This window comes from Erythranthe guttata, chromosome 1, assembly GCF_056151865.1.
Source record: "Erythranthe guttata isolate IM_541 chromosome 1, IM_541, whole genome shotgun sequence".
In the NCBI taxonomy this organism is placed as follows: Eukaryota; Viridiplantae; Streptophyta; class Magnoliopsida; order Lamiales; family Phrymaceae; genus Erythranthe; species Erythranthe guttata.
Window position 1 is genome coordinate 3,350,712 of NC_142533.1, and position 22,327 is coordinate 3,373,038.

Sequence of the window (22,327 nt, forward strand, 5' to 3'; positions counted from 1 at the left end):
AATCCGTACCACACTACAAATTAAAATTCGATTTGGTAAGTAAAAAACAATTGAATTAGCAATTTCACAAAATAAGATACTAATGCACTTGATTAATATTATATATATATATATATATATATATATATATATATATATATATATATATATATATATATATATATTAAGAAAAAGACTTGACATTTTCATCCTTTTCCTAATCGTAATATAAGATGAAGCCACCAAAGATCATTGGCTAGGCACCATCCACCCCCACCCCTCCTAATGACAAAAAGGTAAATAATTATCTAAACAAAGGATAATTAGGTAATTTCAATAATCCCAAGTTATCCCCGATACCCCAATACGAATCACATTTGTTAATTTCTCGGCAAAAAACAAAACCATCAAAACTTCGCCTCCGATCTCTCTCTCTCTATTTTCTGTCCCAAAATTTTCCGATTTTTTCTTCGCTTTTTCTTTCTCTGTCCTGCACAATTTCCTGATTTTAATTTTTTTTTTATTTTCGATTTTTAATTATTTCAAATGCATTTTCACAAATAGAAAGCGAGGTATACGTGGATAGATTTCCAAGTTTTTGGTCCGCCGCAATCGAGCGATCTGAGAGGGGGTCAAAGTCTTCGGACTGGTAATAGTCGATTTTCCGGCGTTGGTGTTTTTTTCTGTTTCCGGCGACGTTTTCGTTTTCGGATTGGAATCTATTTATTTGGGAATTTTTGCTTCGGGAAAAAAGGTTGAATTAGGGTTCGGGTTCCGCAAGGGTTATGCCTCTTTTAATCGCGGGGGCAGTTTTTTTGTGGTGAATGAACTTGCGTGATTCAGGGTTCCAATTAATTTAGTATTTGATTTCGTTAATTTACCGTTGTTTGCTTCTGGGTTGCCGAGTGTGAAAATTAGGGCTTGGGTTCGTGACAATTAGGGTTTTTTTTTATTTTTTTGCCCAATCTACAAAGATGCCCAAGAGTTCGAGGCACAAATCTCATAAACAGAGCAAACACAGTTCAAGGGATTATTCCGACTCCGAAGAGGATGTAATAAAGATGAAGGAGAAGAGTAGTAGTAAAGACGAGAACTCTATCAGGGTTCATCGGGATTCAGCGTCTGGTGATAAGCGTAAAGTTTCATCCTCTGTTCGAGAAGGCAAGGACAGTAAAGATCTGAGTGGCCATGGCAATGGAGATGTTTTGGAGGAGTACGTTTCATCAAAACGCAGGAAAGAGAAAACCGATGTGGTTATTGTTGCCGATAGGTGGAGCGGCGGTATGGAAGAGAGAGGGGATAGTGATAGGAATGTCGAGAAGGAAAGTCATAAAGGAGACATATTGAAAGTTGACCTTAAATTGAAGGAGACTAGCAGCAAAGGTGAAAGCTTGAGAGTTGAGTCCAGGAGTAAGAGTAAACGGCATGATAGTGGAATTGTTGGTGAGAGAAAAGACGACAGTTTAGCATCTGTAGTTTTAGAGAAAGAGGAGGGTAAGAGCAAAGGGGAGTCAAAACGGAGGTCTGAGAGGGATTCTTCTTCGCGTAAAGATGGGAAGGACACAAAAGAGAAGGATCGCAGGTCGGACAAGGAGAAGAACGGAGGTCAGGAGAGTAAGATAGCTGATGCTGAGGTGATGAAACTAGTTGATATGGATCTTGTGAAGAAGCAAGTTCCGCAATTGGTCGATTTTAGCGAGGATAGACAGGGTAAACGTGCTCGAGATAATACTGGTAAGGTAACTTTTATTGATACATTGGGGACTGATGAATTCTCTTTGTTGATTTACTTCTTATTAATCATGTGACTTATTTCTGCCGCTGGTATGTTTGATTCTAGTGCAACCAATAATTTAGATTTTTTGTTCAGTTGCTTAGTAATATGCGTAGATAGTTACTCAAGCATCTACTCATTATTCTAATATTTTGTAGATGATCATTATACTCTTAACAAGCTATTTTTATATGCTATAGCTCTCTGTTTATTTCAGCAATTGGTAACTAAACATCCTTTTACAATTCAAATTTTCAGGTATTAGATTTGGTTTGGTGAAGATGCTTAATGAATACTTATTTATCATTAAGAGTTTTTATGTCTATCCTGGTTTTAGGTGAAGGGGAAGGGTTAGGAAGTGTTCCTTAAGAATGATTGAGGTCGTTGATTGTGGTGATGTTGCACTGACATAAAAGCTGACAACCTTGATACAGTCTCATGAATGCTTGTTATTTTTCTTATTGTTCTTTGTTGACATAATGAAAATGTATGGCTATCAATCATTAACTGGAAAATAAGTGTTGAACTTTTACATTTTTTGGCAGAAAAGGCATATTTATTCTCATTTGAGTTTTATTTTCTGTTACCTTCTACGAAGATTAGGTCAATGTTTTCTAGTTTTACTTTTCATGATTTGTTAGAATTAATGTTCAGTCTTGATATTCTCTGCTAGAATTTTTTTCTTCCTGATATTGTAACCAAACCCTCGGTAATTATTAACACAATTTGCAAGATGTTTCTTTAAACATTTGATTACTTATCTGTCAAAAAGATTGGTCTCTATGCACTATTGAGTATTTTCTCTAATTGTGCTTGTACTGGAAATAAGTATTTAGTATTTCTAACTGTCAAAATTAATTATTTCCGCAGAACGCACTTTGAGGGACGAGTCGCGAAAGCCTGAATTGGAGAAGGAAATTGAGAAAAAGACGCGCAAGAAAAGAGAAGCTTCTAGTGAAAAAGAGAAACATTACGACGATTCTAAAGAAGGTGACGAGAGGCGATTGTCCTCGAAAGGTGACCGCTCCAAAGATTTAAAATACAGAGACGATAAGCATAAAGATGGAGGAGGTTATGCAGATAAATACCCGGAAGACGACCTCAAAGATGACAGGCGAAAGGAGGAAAAGTACAAGGAGGAATCTGGCAAGGATAACAAACACCACGAAGACAAGTATCTAGAAGATGACGACAAAGATGTCAGGCGAAGAGATGATAGACACCGTGAAGATGTGGATCGTGAAAGTAGACGCAAAGATGAAAAACACCGTGAAGACGGAGGAGAACGAGATAGTAGGCGAAAGGAAGACAAGTACCGTGAAGCAATTGAAAGAGAAAGCCGAAGAGATGACAAGTACCATGAAGATGGGGAGAGGGATAGCAGCAGACGTAGGGATGAAAGGTACCATGAGGATGGAGACAAAGATGATAGACGTAGGGACAGTAGTTACAGAGACGATGGTGACAGAGACAACAGGCACAAGGAGGAAAAGTACCGAGAAGATGTTGAAAGAGATATTCGGCATAACGATAGTAGTAAGCAAGGGGATGGGTACGATAGAGAGAAGAGACCAAGAGACACTAAGTACAGAGACGAACGTGCCTCAAGAGACCGTTCTGGCGAAAAGTCTGACCTTAAACGTTCTAGGGAGGATGGTTACGCTGACCATCATGCTAGAAAATCAAGTGCGTATGATGATAGTCCGACCCGTGATGACCGAGTGGCGAGGTACAGGGATGATCAAGGTAGGAGGAGAACCAATGAAAAAGAGGATTATGGTGATAAATCTCGTGGCACGAAAGATCAAAGATCTGATTCTGAAAAGAAAAGTGCAAGCAGTGCAAGAATGGATATCGCTGTTGATAGAGTAAGGTCTACTTCTAGAAATGCTGATGTGGAACTTTCTTCTAGCCACAGCAAAAGGAGGAGTTCCCCCACCTCAAGTTTTCATGCTCCAAGGGATCACTACAGGTACTTATATGCATGCAATATTTCTTTATTATTTTATGTCAATATATTTTATGTTAAGAGCATGTACAAAACTATTAGATCTTTTGGAATGTAATGATTGTCAGAAGTCTCATATGTATATACAGTTGTTTCTATATTGATTTAAAGAATTGTTATGTAAGTTTTATTTTCCAGTGTAATTCATACCAGAATGGTTTATAGTAACCATCTGGAGGCTGGATCATGCATGTCAGTGATGACTATTAGATGAATGTAAATGTTTTCTTGGCTGCATAACTGAGCTTCTGAATAGGAGCTAGGATGAAGTGAAGGGATCCACTGTGCTTGACATCTGTTTCATTTCGTTTTTAGGTTATCACTGAATAGCGTCCGTAGCATATCATATGTAGAAATATTAAACTACTTGACACTGCGCATTTTTTAAGTCTATTCGTCTGTCTTATTCTTCTTTTTTTCATGGTGGTCTGGGTTAGAGATTCCGATAGTTTTCTAGTTAGGTTAAGAAGGATGTATAGCCGAAGTTATGTTGTTCGTGCTGCATACCAAAATTTCTTATCCTCATTTTTTATTATCCCTTTTTACTTGAAATGGACCTTATGTTTCTTTTGTATTTATTTTTCCATTTCTTGGTTGACACTATCGAACTTGACATCACCCTGTAGCATATACATCACTTGAAAAGATTAATCAAATATCATATATGACCTCTGCTGCTCTTAGCAAATATCTTTACACTAACTTGAATATTTTCCAGGGCCCCGAAGCAAGACGACTCCAAGTATAGAGATCATAATTATGAAGAGAGAAATCGACACAGCATGACTTCGTCTAGAGATTATGCTGGTGCAGTTGGCGGATCTGAGAAACCTTCATCCCGGTCAGGGGAGAAGCTCGGTCAAAAAGACGATGGTCACTTCGGAGAGCTCTCTGCTGAAAGGCGTCTCAAGTCCGATATGCGTTCATCACCCTTGAAGCTAGGGGATAATCATAAATCTCCGTCAAGTTCTGATAGGAGACCTTTTGGCAGGCCTGATGTTAGACGAAGTACTGACGTAGACGAATCAATGCAAAGGAGTGGTGGTGGTTCTCGAGACTGGAAAGACTATCCTGGAGAAGAACTTTCACAAGCTGAAGCAGATAATACTTCGTCACCTTTTGTGAGAAACAACCATTACTCTAACAGTTCCAAGGCCTTGCCACCTCCACCACCCTACAGGACATCTCTGGATAGCCCTTCGGTGTTAGGCTCGGGTGAAGACGATGGTAGAGGTAAGCCCAACATGCGTCATCGTAGAATGGGCGATCCTAACATGGGAAGAATGCAAGGAAATGCTTGGAGAGGTGTTCCAAGTTGGCCTTCTCCTGTGGCAAATGGTTTCTTGCCTTATCCACATGGTCCACATCCTGTCGGTTTTCACACAGTTATGCAGCCGTTTCCTTCTCCACAAATGTTTGTCAGACCATCAATGGATTTAAGCCACGCTTCCCCTTACCATATGCCTGACGCTGACAGGTTTTCCGGGCCGGGCCGCCCAATGGGATGGCGGAATCAGGTGGATGATTCATGCCCTCCATTATCTGGCTGGGAGACAAGTAATGCTGTCTTTGGGGATGACTCTCACATTTATGGGAGGCCAGAGTGGGAACATTCTCGGAATTTGTCTGTTAGTCGAGGATGGGAGTCGAGTGCAGATTTGTGGAAAGGCCAAAATAGAACTTCGAGCATGGAAGCACTGTCTTCTGAGAAAGAGAATAACTCTATAAGAAGCGGAGAGGGGGCTTTGGCTGTTCAGCCTGTTCAACCAGCGGAGAATGAGCAAAGTCGAGGTGTTAATCAGCAGACAGATAGTACTGATGTTGACCAGTCAACAAAGAGCTTTGGAAAGAATGATGTTGAGGCCTCCCTTGTTAGTGCGGAGGATGGTGTTGCTAAAATGTCGAGAATGGATGATTTGCCCATATGCCATGTTTACCTTTCCAAACTTGACATTTCTACAGATCTTACTGAACCTGAATTGTTTGATAAGTGCAGAGGCTTGATGGATGTGGAACATAGCATGTTCTCTGATATAGATGATTCTAAAATATTATATATGGAGGTAAAGTCGGCAGCCAATTACCTGCATCATGTTATTATTAATTTACCTACATCTAAATAGGTCTGTCCTAATATTCTTTTCCTTTTTTTTGCATGTCAGGATATTGAAGCTAGAATGGCATCATCGCATAGACTTCTGAGTTATGCACTGTTTGCATCTACTGATGATTCTGTTTTCCAGGTAGATTTGCTGTGTGAAATTTGGTTATGCATTTTTTTAAAGAAAACTATTCTCATATATTACTTTTCCAGCTACGATACTATCCTTGTATTATAGAGTATAGACACATTTGGTTCATTTCAATGCTACTGTTGTCGTGCATATTGCACGTCTGCAAAGTTTTTATCCATGTAGAATGAACAATGACTTTGGTAACATTCCCATGTATGCACTTGTTCATGGGCTTCCCATGAATGGTCCATTTGCATGTTCACGGTTCACCTAGTCGGTTTTACTCGTCCATTTGAAAAAAAAAAAAATCCCAAATTCTAAGGATTATCTGTTAACACAATTTTTGTTTAATTTTTTGAGATAGCTAGAGGGTTGTAAGCAAGACAATAATATTCCTCCGTTCATCTAACTATTTTATGTCCAAGTTTGAAATAAATTGCTTTGCCATATCTGCACAAGCTTATGTTAGAGGCCAAATATTTTTGCTTCCGGAAGTAATGCATGTTTGCTTCATTCGTTGAATTATGCATTTTTATTTCCTCGTACTTTTTAAAGTGTTATTCTGATAGAACATCATTTTTCTTATACTCTGTTGCTTTTTCCATTTTTCTTTTCCCGCAGAAATCAATTTCCCTATATAAGAGGCAGAAAGGTCAATTTTCGGCTGAAGGTGGTGAGGAAACCGAAGTATTGGGCGAGATGGTTCCAAATTCTGCTCAGGAAGAAGATGACATCATGGAGGAAGATCAAACTGAGAACCTGTGCCCAACAGATGCAATGCAGGGCATAGAGGAGAACGATCCTCTTCCAGATTTCGATATCGAAATAAAACCTACCAATGATTTGCAGAACACCGAAGCATATGCTGAACCCTCGGAACAGATGATCGATCCACCACTTGACCAAATCACTGTCAAAACCGAAGAGCCAGATTCTGACAAGGACAAAGAAGAAAAAGCCGAAGGATCTGAAACTACTAACAACGAAGAAACAAAGTTGGTAGATTCTAAATTTGGTCCTTTGCTTAGTTCTGATGATGTTGTTTCTTCTGAGGCATCTGAGGCAATGATGCCAGAGTCAATGGTAGCTGGGTCAGTCAATTTAAGTCGGATACATCATTCTCCTGAAAGTACACATTGAGACAATTTAATTTTTTTTTCTCCGTTTCTTTTCCGAGTTTTTGAAATGAACTTTTGGGTTATTTTTCTTTCTCTTATGATCCCCTCATCTCTGTGGTTTTGGCTGCTGATCTAGTTAATGAATAAAACTCTCTCAAGTTCTTATATGGTCTCTCTCAAGTTTCTCTCTCTAGGGGGAAACTTTGGTTATTTCGTTCTCGATTTTTTTGTGAGGAATTATTTATGTGCTGCTGTTAGCTGCTTCAGAACAACTTCAGGATGTTGGCCTCTGAAGTTCTTTGGACTACTGCCAGGTATATTTAATCCTTTTCGTTTATTCATTTCGTTTTCGATTCACATAATTAGTGAAAGATCGAACGAATCAGAATTAGCTCTCTTAAGAAACAAAACAATTTCTTTTTTCCGGAAATAAAAAACTACTAAGAATTATGTTAATTTTTTTTCTTTGAAAAAAAAAGCAGAAATTGGAATGAGAAATTAAAAAAAAAATCGGATTTTTTTTTATCAGAATCTTGGAATATAGGAATTATTATTACTTTTTTCACGTATAATATAAAAACATAATATTGTTGACAGTAATGTAATTTATGAAAAATTGGAATTTTCAAAAATTAATTCGATAATAAATTTAAATTTCGTTAACGTTCGAATTACGGTTCAGAAAAAAATAGAAAACCACAAAATAAATTATAAACAAAGAACACTGTTCCAAAATAATTCTAATAAGCGGAATTCAGAAATTCTATTTTGATTTACACCGGTAGGTTTTGTCGAAACCGCTGTATTTTGTGGGGTGTATTTCATCCGGTGTACCATCTACAAAGCATGGTTTTAGTGCATCGAATTTTGCTATAGTTTTGACAAACATATCTCTATCATAAATAGATAAAATTGTACCCTATTGATGATGATGATAACCTCAGTTATAATTAATTGGTGGAGAAAATTTCCCACGAAGATTTCAGCCAAAACTCAATTTGTGGCCAAAATTTCATCCCAAAAAAATTATCCAATTCCACAATTCCTCTCACTTTTCTGTCAACTTTGTCGAAAAAAAAATCGAAAAAAGAAAAAAAATAATTAATGGCTGCTTCTTTCCATCTCCAAAGCCTTCTTCAAGGCACTCTTCTGCACAAGTCTCAATTTCTAGGCCAAACAAATTTCACCCATAAATCAAACCCAACATTCCCCAAACACACACTAAAAGGTATTATCATCACCTCTAAATTCAACCCCCTCGAAATCTTGGGGGGGCGAGGCCTCTGCAATGGCGAAGAGGGTCTCCTAAAAGAACTCCAAAAACCCATCTCAACAGACGAATCACAAACAAAACCATCATCATCAAAAGAAGAAAAGCCATCGATTCCCGAAATATCCGAAGATGGATTCGAGAAGGAGCTATCGGGGCTAACGGGTGGATTTCCAGGTGGCGAAAAGGGTCTACAAAAATTCATCGAAGAGAACCCGCCACCGCCCAAGAAGAAGGCGGAGGAGGAAACTTCGGCGAGTTTCGGGTTCGATCAGAGCCTAGTGAAGAAGCCGAAACCACCGAAGCTGCCGATGCTTTTGCCTGGCATGATTGCTATCGTAAAAAATCGGAGCAGTCCGTACTATATGTACTGTGGGATTGTGCAGAGGATTACTGATGGGAAAGCTGGAGTTTTGTTTGAAGGTGGGAACTGGGATAGGCTTATCACTTTCCGACTGGAGGAGCTTGAACGCCGTGAAAAGGGCCCACCTATGGTGAGCCCTCGATCGGTGATTCTCGAAGAAATGGTCGAAAATAGTTCTTGATTTTTTTAATTACCATGTACATAACTCTCATGTTGCTTTTTTATGGGAAATGCCAGTGACTTATGAATGTAAAATTCTGTAATAAATTTAAACATTTCCATTGTCTGGATTGCAACTTTTTCGAGTTTCGGAAAAATCACAATATTCATTTATTTTACGAATGAGCAAAATCGAAAAGAGTGGATTTCATGTAGGTTTCTAAAGATGAAGCCAACAAGGAAATACGTACCAGAATAACCAATTTCGACTATACACGTAAGCATAATTGCATACTGATGCATCTTCATCAGTAAAACTTGAATAATATGAGGGAAAAAAAAACGTTTGAATTTATAGCGCATTATTCGAACCACAAAATTCAAGGAAATTGAATAATTACGAGAAGGTTGTTTGGAGTTTGTTATCAAGTATACTCGAGAAATTTATGCAAAATGATCAAACAAAGACAGTGCGTAATACACAAAACCATTCGTCTGTCAACTAGACAAGAGGACTCGACTCACACGAGTTTTCCTCTATCAGCAAAGGCTCTTATGTAGAATCAGAAACAGCCACCCAACTGTCACAGAAGAATAGAAACAGTCGTCAACTAACAATTCAGAAATCCGAAAAAAAAACTCTTCCAAATTTTAGAAATATATATTTTATGGTTCGTGCCAGGTATATTATCACTACGACTATCTAAAGACGGCCCGAGTCAAACAAAAAAGAAGTGAAACATCACTTAAGAAAATAATAACCAACTAAACGACAGATGAAATTTGAGAAACTTTACAGCGTATCGGACTCAATATATGTCGTATTAAAATATTTCTACATACAATATTAAGTGGTTAGAAGAACATACCATGATAGCATCAATCTCGTCTTGAGAGACCGGCGTTCGTTTTGGCTGATCGGAAGCTTTTCCTCCTACCGACAAATTGGCTGGAGCCCTTGAGAAAAACTTTCGAACGAGATCATCATTTTGGTTAATATCACCATTCACAGATGCTTCTTCAACCTGGGCTGCTTTACCTGATAGGAATCGGTTAGCTATTTTCAAGATTGTGTACATGCAATGTTAGAATAAGATCGTGGTTGCGGCATAGTGTGATAGGAGTAACAAGGAAGAATACGAAAGCCAACAAATAAGTACTTCCAAGGTAAGTATCGGCAACAAATTTGGAATTCGCAAGATTCTTCGACGCGTTGGTGCATGCATAATTTGTAATCCCCGTAAATGTTATACTTTAAAAAGTAACATGTAATAATCGGTTGCTAAGAAATATCATACATTTTTTCTTACAAGGCGGAAGTTGGTAAATTGCTTGCCCGGCATTGCTTTTAGTTGTATCCACACACACACACACACACACACACACACACACACACACACACACACACACACACACACACACACACTTCTATAAAACTATCATTAGTCCATACGAATTTGTTTCACAAGAAAATGTTAGTTCAATTCAAGCTGTTCCCATTCAAGAATACCTTTATACAATTTGTAGCCATTATAATTAGAATTGCTTACTATCAAGATATAACTTCTTAGCTCGATCATGAATTTCAGAAATGTAGAAACGCATAAAGGCGAACACGTTACTCTCACTGCGGTCGTTGTGATTTCACAGAGGAAAACAATTTCTATAACATTCAACTAGAAAAAAAATGTATACTTATAGACAAAATACAACAGTTCTCTATATCAACGACTCAACAGCAATAAGTCGATTACATCACAAACATTTGTACGAAAAACAAAGAATTCGCTTGGGGCGCGAGCTCTCGTTTCAACGCACACTACCATTCCTACATTTCTAAAGATAACAATTCATATTTTAGCTTTTCTTCAACAATTTAAATAATAAAAAAAAATGAATCTTAATTCTAATAACCACTAAAATTGGGCAAAATTACAAATTAAGCAAGAAATCAACTTGTATACAGAATCATAGTTACACAAAGGAATCAAAATACTTCAAACATGGTGTAATGCATCATCGAAGAAATCAATTACAAATTGTTACAGCGAGGAATTGATTATCCGATTTAAGGGAATTTCATCCACCAAAAAATAAATAAAAAAATAAATCCATCGAGAAAAAAAAAATTAATAACAAAAAGAAAATCAAAGAAGAATTGATACCAGAGGGCTTCAGATGCCTCTGAGGAAATTTGATGAGTGGAATTCTCTTCATTACTTGCCCTGCCCCCATTTTCTTCTTCTTCGTTGTTATTTTTCTGTGTGAGAGGTAGAGAGAGAAATTTTCTTACATACGCGGTTTTTTGTTTCCTTTTATTTTTCTTTTCCTTTTGCATTAAATTTAAGAACATAGAAAATTCAACGAAAATAAATTAATTGGGCCCGGGTGAAATTAGGAATAATATTCGGGCCTCAATTGAACCCATTTTCGTACTGGACTAAGCCCATAATCATAAATGTTGGGCCCAATAAGAAATCCAAATCTGGAGTTAAGAGTTCAAATTAATTTTAATTAAGGGTAGAAATTGGAACGATCTTTTCCAAGTCATTGATTATATTCAGATTAAATAAATTCTCAATTTCGGATTAGTTTTTTTTTTTTTTTTTTTTTTTTTTTTTTTAATTTATTAATTTATGATTAAATTTCAAAATTCTGATTTCCATTTTTTTGTGATTTCTTTTGCATTAGAATTTGGATATTGGATGCCGCTTATATAATGAAAATAAAAAAAATTATTTTAAATATTATGTGTATTTGAACCTAAGATTAATAAGATAAAGTTATATGCATAAAATTCCTTTTCAATGTGTGAGCATTTACTCAAAATTCAAAGTTGGAAATTTTGTTATATATAGTTCGATATAAAATTCAAAAGTTGGTGCAAAAATTGTACGATATTAGTGTAGTACTTGCGCTCAAATAGAACAATATTGGAGCTCACCTAATGAAGGACAATTACTCAAATCAATATTCGAACGAGCAATCATTTGAACTAATTCAATTTATATCGAACGAGTAATCTAAACAATCAACTTTTTATTGACTTCTAATTACCTTGCTTGTTCACGTGGAATAGCAATGGTATGACCTTCGAGCTGTTCGATCGGTTGATCTTTTACTTCCTATACAAGTTTTAAAAGTAGGTATTTTAATAAAAATAAACAAAAAAAAATTTATCTATTGAAACAAAAGTACTCTTATATGTTGTACCAGATTATCGATGGCATTCACTTGTTGCAACTCCTCGTACGGAACAACAATAGTCTCAATCTCAGAGCCTACCGCGTTAACTAAGGATGCAAGAAAACAATATAGTAGTAAGCGACATAGGCCAAACTAAAATACGAATGAAAGAACCGAGCATCCTAATTGAATATCTCAGATCAATATATATATATATATATATATATATATATATATATATATATATATATATATATATATATATATATATATATATATATGTTATATAATTAATTCTCACCATATATTTTATCAAGATAACTTCATAGTAATTTATTGATAGAATATTTTTTCACTTATTCAAAGTTAATTAATTAATATATAATATAGATATACATTTATTCAAGAAAAATCTAAAACTCATGAGTAATACATGCAAATTTCACATATATACTATATATTTATTTGTATTTTTTGCACTGAAACTGCACCCTAACGGGTCTATGAATTTCCTCGTAATCGCGCAAAGTATGCAATTATTAGCCATATACATTATTCATTAACAAAAAATAAGAATATAATTTACAATCACAAAATGATAAATGCATATAAATCTAATGGTATATTTAGCGCTTCTTTATCCTACAACTTTAAATACACAAAATATTTCAATACATTTATAATAATCTGTTTTAGCGCGAATCTTGCACTTATTAGTTCTTCATTTTAATTAACGAAAATTAAGAGTACAATTGATAATCACAAAATGTTAAATATAGCTAAATCTAATGGTAAATTCATATATTTAACCGTAACCTCAATTGAAAACTCCGTTACCTGATTTCTCTACGTCGTTATTCATTGTTTAACTGTGATGCAATGTAAGAACACCACAATAACACAAGAGAGAAGACAATCTGAATTAGAGTGGTTGTTGACACTAGTGGAGGTTCTATTATATAGTTGATTTTTTTTTAATTGCATTAAATATTATAATTCAATTTTTTTTAAAGATAAAATCAAATTTCAAAACATGGAAAAAGATTTTACACACCACTATCTGCAAGTTAAAATTGTCTTGTTCTCTTGTTATTCATAAAGTAATTGCATTAATAATGATTGTGCAATTTAATTGATGGTGTCAAAACATTGAATTATGAAGGCTACAATGAAAATGAGGTGGGAACAATTGTTATGAAATCAAAACTATTTGGATTTGGAAAAAATAAATTAAAAAAAATCATTCTAAGACGCAAAGTTAGCGCATGTAACGTGATTATAGATCGAGTGTTTGTAAGTATATTTACATTAAATTAGGTGAAATTTGATTACAAATAAACCGATCCGTCCGATATGTGTGGACGTGTATATATATGCATCCAACAAAAAAATCTATTACTATATCGATGATATCGTTTTTTTACACAGATTAATTGATAAAACACTTATTTAATGCATGCAAATTTCACGTATTACATATATTATTGAATTATTTATCTATCTTTATTTATATAAAAAAATTAATCATAACTCAATACACAAGCTTTTTCAAAATATTTATAGTAACGTGTTAGCGCAAACTTTGCAACATAAAGGCGGCTTACAAATTTATCCGTGATCGCGCAAAATATGCACTAATTTATCTGACGTGCATAATTTGATAATACAAAATAATGATAAATACATAAAAGAAAATCTATTGCTAAATTCATATACCTAATTGTTTTTATCTTGAAACTTTAAATGCACAAATATTTTCAAACCATTTATAGCAATTGTGTTTCGGCGCTAATTTGCACCTTAACGGATCTATAAATTTATTCGTGACCGCGCAAAGCATGCACTTATTAATTATTTAATATTAATTAAATAAAATTGAGTGTAGGATTTGAAGAAATTCAAACTCGAGAATATTATTTGTGAATTGGTGGACCTCATTTACTTAAGATGGCCCAATAGTTTGCCCGAAAGTGAGGTTTTATTTTAGAGCCTATTTATTATTATTTTTCAAACATAAAATAAAATACTATTTAAAATAAAATAATAAAATAAATAACAAACTTTGTAATATTGCAATATTGAACTAAATGTGACATTTTAACCAAGTCTTCTAGGGTTTGAGTCCCCCTCCCCTTGTAATGACTTGAATTTCTCAACAAAAAACCTTTTAATGACTTGAATTTCTCAAAAAAAAAACTAAATCTGACATTTCGGAGGATTCAAGAAAAGCTTTACAAACATGTATATATTTATATTCAACAGATAATAATATATAATATATAATACTAAATTACTGCTGAAACTGAAAATCGAAACTCTTCTACTTTAACATTATTTTTTTGTTTTCCTAACCGAAATTTAATTAAGATCTTGGTATACAAAATTACCAGTAGATCACTTACAGAGAGAGAGAGAGAGAGAGAGAGAGAGAGAGAGAGAGAGAGAGAGAGAGAGAGAGAGAGAGAGAGAGAGAGAGAGTCATGATCTATCCATTCCATCAGGCACTTCAGGAATTTCGACGATGCTGTCCAAAGATGGTTTCCAATTAACAACAACATTAATTTTCTGTCTGCTTCGTTGCAACTCTATCTCTCCCAACAAATCCTCAATTCTTTTCACTTCTTTATTTTGCAGCTCCGTCATCAGCCAATTCAATTCCTCCTTTGTCAGCATAATCTTGATTCTCGTGTTGTTTCCACCACTACTCTTTTCTTCTTCTTCCTTCATCTTTTCTGGGATTTTTTTGCATGCAGTTTCTATGCAGTTCCCCATGCTACAGTTCTCTCTTTTTTGTTGCTAACTGTGAAATTGGATCCAGAAAGTATGGGGGAAGGAAGAAGCTGATAATAATTGAGCAGTAGAGAGTGGTTAACAATTGCATGTGAGTGTGGGCTCATCCCACTTTAATAGAGTTTCATGTACCACTTGCATTATATATATATTGCATGGGGATTAATTAATCAATATATTAGGGTTTTGTCTTCTTCTCCTTTATTTTAACATCTTTAATCATTTGTATTATTATTATTACTAGCATTTTTCCCCTTTCTATGCTAGTCGTATTTTAAAAGTGAAAAAAAAAAATTAATTTAACAAATAGATTTTTTATGTTTATTTTTTAAGATTTAAGATATATTAATGAAAAATAGGGGATTAAAGTCGGAAGGAGTCTTCACGGTTGAGTGTCAATTTTAATAATTGTTGTAAATATAGTTAGAAAATTAGTAGAATAAAATATTTAAAAAAAACAAATTACATAAATGGCATTAGGGTCGCCCAGCGTTTCTTTTGTTTATATATAAGATAATTTATATTTTTTGTTTATTAAAATATATATTTACTCATTTCAATATATATATATATATATATATATATATATATACACTAGAATTTCAAAATTTATAAATGGTATTAAGTGTACTAACTCTTGGCCAATAAATATTATTTTCTACATTATATATAATCAAATTAAATATATCCGTACGCGATTAACAAATTATATATACATATTAAATTAAAATATTGCATACATAGTTATTGTAATATGAGATGTTTAAATGTTGTCATAAATGCATACGAACTCTTCTTGATTTCTTATTTCCTCAACTAATTTTATGTCACAATAAATAAATAAATAAATATAAATGATTTCAGTAACTATCATAAGGACTATTCCTTCACCAAAAGAGTCAAGTTACAGCAGCGGGGGTCGCATAATTAAATTGATCAGTCAGTCATTGAGAGTGATAGGGTCCATTAAATAAATATTAAATATACTACCTAACAAATAACAATATACATTACTTATTATTATTATTATGCATTTAAAAAAAATAAAAAAATAATACAGTTTGGATTAATATTCAAAATGGCCAAGAACCAGTCAGCAAAAACTGTGAAAAATAGTCCACGTCTAGTGTGTTAAGATCTTTGGGGTAGAAAATGAAGTAGTAATTTATTTTATTTTTTATTTTTTATTTAGTCTTTTTTGACTAATCACATGAGATTAATATAAATTACGGCACAAAATCAGGCTGACAAGGTCTAATAGGAACATAATTCGGTGCAGACAAATATTATTCAACAATGAGTGTGAACCCATTTAAATATTTATAATTATTTGACCGCTATTCAAATTTTCTATCGAATTCTATAATGTGGTACGAGTTATTTACACCGGTGCATTCGGTGAATTTTAATCGTTAATTTGCACAAAAGACTAAATGACATGTATAAACTGCATTGAACAAGTCATGTTTAATGAGTTATGCCAGAAAACTATTGACAAGAGGCATAGGATTGGTAATATTAGTATTTGAGCAATTAAATTTATTTTGCTATGTCCTTATGGTTAATTATTTGGGTAAATTTTACTTTCCCTCTTCTTACTTTGGTTCGATATCACTTTATCCCTTCTATTGTCGATTGCATCGATTTGCTCCTGTAATTCAAAAATTGTCTCAATGTGTCAGACATTTGACATTAACACCGTTTGATCTAAACTCTGAAATTATAAAAACCCCATATCTCCCAATTTAAATAATTATTAAAAAAAATTCAAGACAACGAGAAAACATAGTCCACAACGCCAGCCATATTTTTTTTTAATTTTTAATAATTATTTAAATTGAGAGGGATGATTTTATTGTAATTTTCAGATTTAGATCAAACGGTATTAAGATCAAAAATCTAAAAAGTAATAGCAATGGCTTCTTTGAGATAATGTTTAAGTACAAACGGCAAATTGTTGCAATCGATAGTAAAAAGAATAAAGTGATATTGAGCCAAAGTAAAATGGGAGAAGTGAAATTTCCCCAATTTAATTACTAGGCTAGGCTTACATGCCATGGCCAATCACAAGGTACCGACGTGAAGTTCACGTGTTGGACCATTTAATCTGTCTACGTTAATTAGTCAATTATTGATTGATAATGTACTACTTACAGCAGACCGTCAAAAATTTAATAACACGACCACTAATAAAGCAAATACTAAATGACGATCGAAGAAGCAAAGATGCAATAAAATTATTTATTTAGATCTTGTTGGTGAGGAGAGAATCTATTTGTTGAAATGTGACATAATTGTTTATATATATAAGTCACGGTCGCAATATTTCCTAATCTCTCTCTAAAAAACAATTAAATAATAATAAATAATAATAATAATAATAATAATAATAATAATAATAATAATAATAATAATAATAATAATAATAATAATAATAATAATAATAATAATAATAATAATAATAATAATCTCATTTGTCTTTATTGATTTGGTTATTTGAAATCAACACTGGTAACGTGGCCTGCGCGAGCAAGAATCTAAAATTCAGCCATACTATTAAATTAGACCTAACAATTTTTGTGTGATTTAATTTTGACGACAATGTGCTATGTTTAGGTAGAAAAAATAATACTGCATCGGTTCCTAAATAATTGTCATTTTTCAATTTTCACAATGATTAAGAAACTTAATAAATATATCTTGATTTTAGAAAAATCATATAAAAATGACTAAAACAACCTTTAATATTTAATGATTTATAAGAGAAAATTAATGAATATAGTTTCATTAATCTTATATATAAAAGAAAGAAACGTTAGGGCAACCCTAAGAAACCCTAATGTCATATTTGTAATTATTTTTTTTCAATTTTTATCAAATTTTTATTTTCTTAATATTATTTTAAATATTATTTTCGAATTGTATCGTATTTGTATCCCCTGAATATTATTTTAAATATTAGTTTTTATTTTTATCAGATTTTGTCTCATAGATATTATTTTTTTATGTTTATCAAATTTTTATCTTCTAAATATTATTATAAATACTATTTTTAATTTTATCAAATTTATATCTCCAAAATATAATTTTAAATATAATTTTCAACTTTTAGCAAATTTTTATCTCCTAAATATTATCTTCGAATTTTATCAAATTTATATCTCCTAAATAATATCTTAAATATTTGTTTCGAGTTTTATCATGTTTTTATTAGTTTTTTATTTCCTAAATATTATTTTCGATTTTTATCAGATTTTTTGTCTCCTAAATATTATTTTTATTTTTATCAAATTTTACTATCCTAAATATTATTTTAAATAATATTTTTGATTTTAATCATATTTTATCTCCTAAATATTATTCTAATTATTGTTTTCGTATTTTATCAACTTTAATCTCATGAACATTATTTTAAATATTATTTTCGATTTTATCACATTTTTATCTCCTAACTATTATTTTAAATTTTATTTTCGATTTTTCTCAGATTTTTAGCTCCTCAATATATATTTTTTTTATCAAATTTTTATCTCCTAATTATTATTTTAAATATTATTATCGATTTTCATCAAATTTTTATCTCCTAGATAGCTTATCTTATATATAAAAGAAAGAAACGCTAGGGCAACCCTAAGAAACCCTAATGTCACATTTGTAATTTCTTTTTTCAATTTTTATCAAATTTTTATTTTCTTAATATTATTTTAAATATTATTTTCGAATTGTATCGTATTTGTATCCCCTAAATATTATTTTAAATATTATTTTTTATTTTTATCAGGTTTTGTCTCATAAATATTATTTTTTATGTTTATCAAATTTTTATCTTCTAGATATTATTATTAATACTATTTTTAATTTTATCAAATTTATATCTCTAAAATATAATTTTAAATATAATTTTCAACTTTTAGCAAATTTTTATCTCCTAAATATTATCTTCGAATTTTATCAAATTTATATCTCCTAAATAATATCTTAAATATTTGTTTCGAGTTTTATCATGTTTTTATTAGTTTTTTATCTCCTAAATATTATTTTCGATTTTTATCAGATTTTTTGTCTCCTAAATATTATTTTTATTTTTATCAAATTTTACTATCCTAAATTTTATTTTAAATAATATTTTTGATTTTAATCATATTTTATCTCCTAAATATTATTCTAATTATTGTTTTCGTATTTTATCAACTTTAATCTCATTAACATTATTTTAAATATTATTTTCGATTTTATCACATTTTTATCTCCTAACTATTATTTTAAATTTTATTTTCGATTTTTATCAGATTTTTATCTCCTAAATATATTTTTTTATCAAATTTTTATCTTCTAATTATTATTTTAAATATTATTATCGATTTTCATCAAATTTTTTATCTCCTAGATAGCTTATATATAAAAGAAAGAAACTTTGTTTTTTCAATTTTTATCAAATTTTTATCTCCTTGATATTATTTTAAATATTATTTTCTAATTGTATCATATTTTTATCCCCTAAATATTATTTTAAATATTACTTTTTATTTTTATCATATTTTTGTCTCCTAAATATTATTTTTTATTTTTATCAAATTTTTTATGTCCTAAATATTATTATAAATAATAACTTTTAATTTTATCAAATTTTTATCTCCTAAATATAATTTTAAATATAATTTTCAACTTTTAGCAGATTTTTATCTCCTAATTATTAATTTCGAATTTTATCAAATTTATATCTCCTAAATAATATTTTAAATATTTTTTTTCGAGTTTTATCATGTTTTTATTAGTTTTTTATCTCCTAAATATTATTTTCGATTTTTATCATATTTTTGTCTCTTAAATATTATTTTCGATTTGTATCAAATTTTTATCTCCTAAATATTATTTTAAATAATATTTTTGATTGTAATCATATTTTATCTCCTTATGTTGTTGATAGTTTAGTTTTGATTATGTTAACTAAGTTATTAAATCTAATTACTTTTAAGCTCAACATGAAAGAGATAGTTGATGATTTTTTTCTTGGTTCAAAATTTCAATCTACTGGTATTAGCTGATTCAATTCATTTGGAAAATTATTCAACAGTAAATTTATTTGCTTTTTTTTTTGTGTGTGTGTGTAGTATACTTATTAATGTTCCACTGATGAATTATTAATGAATGATTATAATAGAATTTTGATCATACGATACATTAAACGTTTGTTTAGATTGTTACAACATCAAAACAATGCAATTTGTTGTCCCGTGCATCGCACGGGTACAATTACTAGTAAAGTTAAAACAGGAAAAATGCATTTAATGCAGTATTGGAAATCTAAAGTGACAGATAATATGAAACAAAAATATTTTTAAAAAGAGACAGTTATTGTGGAAAGTGAGAGTATTTTTTTTTGGGGGGAAAATAAAGGGTGGACCGTAATTAATCATATTATAGAGTTTTTTTTTTTTTTTTTTTTTTTTTTAAAGAATTATATTAGAGAGCAATTATGATGGGCCGGCCTCCTCAGGCCCATTAAGAACTGTAAATGGTATTTGTTAAGGCCCGTATAAGGAAAAGTACGGCCCATATTTACTATATTAATGATATGTTAAGGCCCATATAAGAACTAGAAATGATTTGTTACACGGATCCAATTTTACGAAATCCAAATCATATATTAACCCGACCCGACCCGACCCAATTCAACATTTATTTTGTGGAACGAAAATTTTAGAATTTAGAATTGATGCGAGTTTTGACCGTGATACAAATAAAATTTTAGGAAATACAAAACATGATAGTTGTATAACATGTCATCGTTTTTTTAATGCAACTTGAATTAGTTCGATCGAAATTGGACGCAAAAGTTACGATCAAAATAAAACATGCAGGGAAAATCCGTAATATTACTTCTGGTCAAACATGGTCAACGGCGAGTAACATATCAACGGATGAGATTGTATGTTCCAACTTTTAAGTTGTTTTTCCGCCACAAAGAATGCAGATAGTTCAACTTTTAAGTTGTTTTTCCGCCAAACTCAAGTGAAATACAAGTAAAGGTATTATTGCAGTATTTTATTCAATATTCTTTTTATTGAAATCATAACCATTGACTTCTCACCACCGACTTTACAATTTACATGCCCAAAATTAAATAAGAATATTGATTAATTATTTGGATGCCAAAATAAAATTAACTAATATAAAATTACATAATTTACTGAAATTTCGATAAATTATTTTATTGGCACTCGGAATGCAACAAAAAATTCCCTAAAAGGTAAAATAAGGCAAAAAAAAACATAATAACATAATAGTTTGTGTTGACCTAGAAAATTATTGACTAATTATTTAGTTAAATATGACTAATTTTTGCAACCAAACGAGGCCTTATATTTCAAAGTAATTTTCCCAATAGTTCTACTAATCTAGAAATTAGGCCAAAGCAGTCTAGCATAATTTAACATTTTTTTCTTCGTCACCAATAGTTGGTCCTAAACAATTTTCTCCACGTCAACATTTAAATACACAGTCAGTGTCAAAATCTGATGTCACCTACTCTAATCTAATTATTATTATTATTATTAATGGTAAATTACGAAAAACTCCTAAACTTAGCAAAATTACTAAAAACACCCCACTTATTCGTAATTATCAAAACCCCCGACGTTTGTTTCCATCTTGTACCAACACCCTTAAGGTGCGATTTTTCATGGAATATCTTTGATTCCAAGTAAAGTTTCTCGATGAAATATCGATTCTACCCCTACAAACGTGAAATTTCTTTATGCTACCTTTTAAAGACAAGGATTTCCTTTGGGCTTTACACGGAAAACCTTTACTTCTTAAATAACACCTTCACAAATTTTCTGGTACACTATTATCAATATGAGAGTAATTTTTATCTGTAAAAAAGTAACATAAGGAAATGACACTTTTATAGGGAGTTAATTGCAAATACCACCCCTGTGAAATCTCTAATTGTCAAATAACCCCCTATCAAAATAAAATTAGCTCATACCCCCTTGTGTAACATGTTTTGAAGCACACTGCACCCATTTTCATTTTAACCTTTGACCAAGCGTAAAAAGACAAGAATGCCCCAGGGCTTTATTGCATTAGTAAATCATATTAGTGTTTATAATTTTTTTAATAGTTTTTCAATTTTAAATAAAAAATTCGAAATATAATAATAATAATAATAATAATAATAATAATAATAATAATAATAATAATAATAATAAATAGCTCGACAAAAAAAAGCCCTCCGACGCCGACGACCTCAATTTCCGTCCGCCGCTGCTCCAGTCTTCTTCCGCTGAGAGGAGCTGCTTCAGTAGCAACGGCGCCGCCAGCAACGGCCAAATATATGAAGAAGAAGCCGAAACTCTCATCGTCTGGGCCAAGCCTCTCGCCGGAAGTCAACCCTCACAGGCGGCGAAGCAAAAGGGGAGTCTCCCAAGCTCCCAAAACCA

At 31.9% G+C, this 22,327-nt stretch overlaps 3 protein-coding genes across 3 annotated transcripts; 2 read left to right on the forward strand and 1 right to left on the reverse strand.

Moving 5' to 3' along the window:
* The first annotated feature begins 202 nt into the window (after nt 1-202).
* On the forward strand, nt 203-7,278 carry LOC105973727 (LOW protein: zinc finger CCCH domain protein). Its single transcript, XM_012998765.2, has 5 exons — nt 203-1,713; nt 2,624-3,725; nt 4,480-5,824; nt 5,924-6,004; nt 6,617-7,278. Exons 1-5 carry the CDS (start codon nt 954-956, stop codon nt 7,133-7,135), a joined length of 3,807 nt encoding a protein of 1,268 aa, XP_012854219.2. The 5' UTR covers nt 203-953; the 3' UTR covers nt 7,136-7,278.
* Nucleotides 7,279-8,045: 767 nt separating this feature from the next.
* NDHS (NAD(P)H-quinone oxidoreductase subunit S) lies at nt 8,046-9,064 on the forward strand. Its single transcript, XM_012998814.2, has one exon. The coding sequence runs from the start codon at nt 8,218-8,220 to the stop codon at nt 8,926-8,928; it is 711 nt and encodes a 236-aa protein (XP_012854268.2). The 5' UTR covers nt 8,046-8,217; the 3' UTR covers nt 8,929-9,064.
* Nucleotides 9,065-9,229: 165 nt separating this feature from the next.
* On the reverse strand, nt 9,230-11,236 carry LOC105973770 (hypothetical protein). The gene is made up of 3 exons (XM_012998815.2): nt 11,072-11,236; nt 9,776-9,945; nt 9,230-9,487 (listed from the first exon to the last, which is right to left on the reverse strand). The coding sequence occupies exons 1-3, from the start codon at nt 11,139-11,141 to the stop codon at nt 9,470-9,472; spliced, it is 258 nt and encodes an 85-aa protein (XP_012854269.1). The 5' UTR covers nt 11,142-11,236; the 3' UTR covers nt 9,230-9,469.
* Nucleotides 11,237-22,327: the final 11,091 nt, after the last annotated feature.

What these genes read in the sequence shown, in the direction of transcription:
- LOC105973727 (XM_012998765.2), top strand. Translation starts at nt 954, where the DNA reads ATGCCCAAGAGTTCGAGGCACAAATCTCATAAACAGAGCAAACACAGT. An exon ending in GCTCCAAGGGATCACTACAG is followed by an intron (nt 3,726 to 4,479) that starts GTACTTATATGC and finishes AATATTTTCCAG; the next exon opens with GGCCCCGAAGCAAGACGACT. An exon ending in CTAAAATATTATATATGGAG is followed by an intron (nt 5,825 to 5,923) that starts GTAAAGTCGGCA and finishes TTTGCATGTCAG; the next exon opens with GATATTGAAGCTAGAATGGC.
- NDHS (XM_012998814.2), top strand. Translation starts at nt 8,218, where the DNA reads ATGGCTGCTTCTTTCCATCTCCAAAGCCTTCTTCAAGGCACTCTTCTG.
- LOC105973770 (XM_012998815.2), bottom strand. Translation starts at nt 11,141, where the DNA reads ATGGGGGCAGGGCAAGTAATGAAGAGAATTCCACTCATCAAATTTCCT. An exon ending in GAGGCATCTGAAGCCCTCTG is followed by an intron (nt 9,946 to 11,071) that starts GTATCAATTCTT and finishes GATTCCTATCAG; the next exon opens with GTAAAGCAGCCCAGGTTGAA.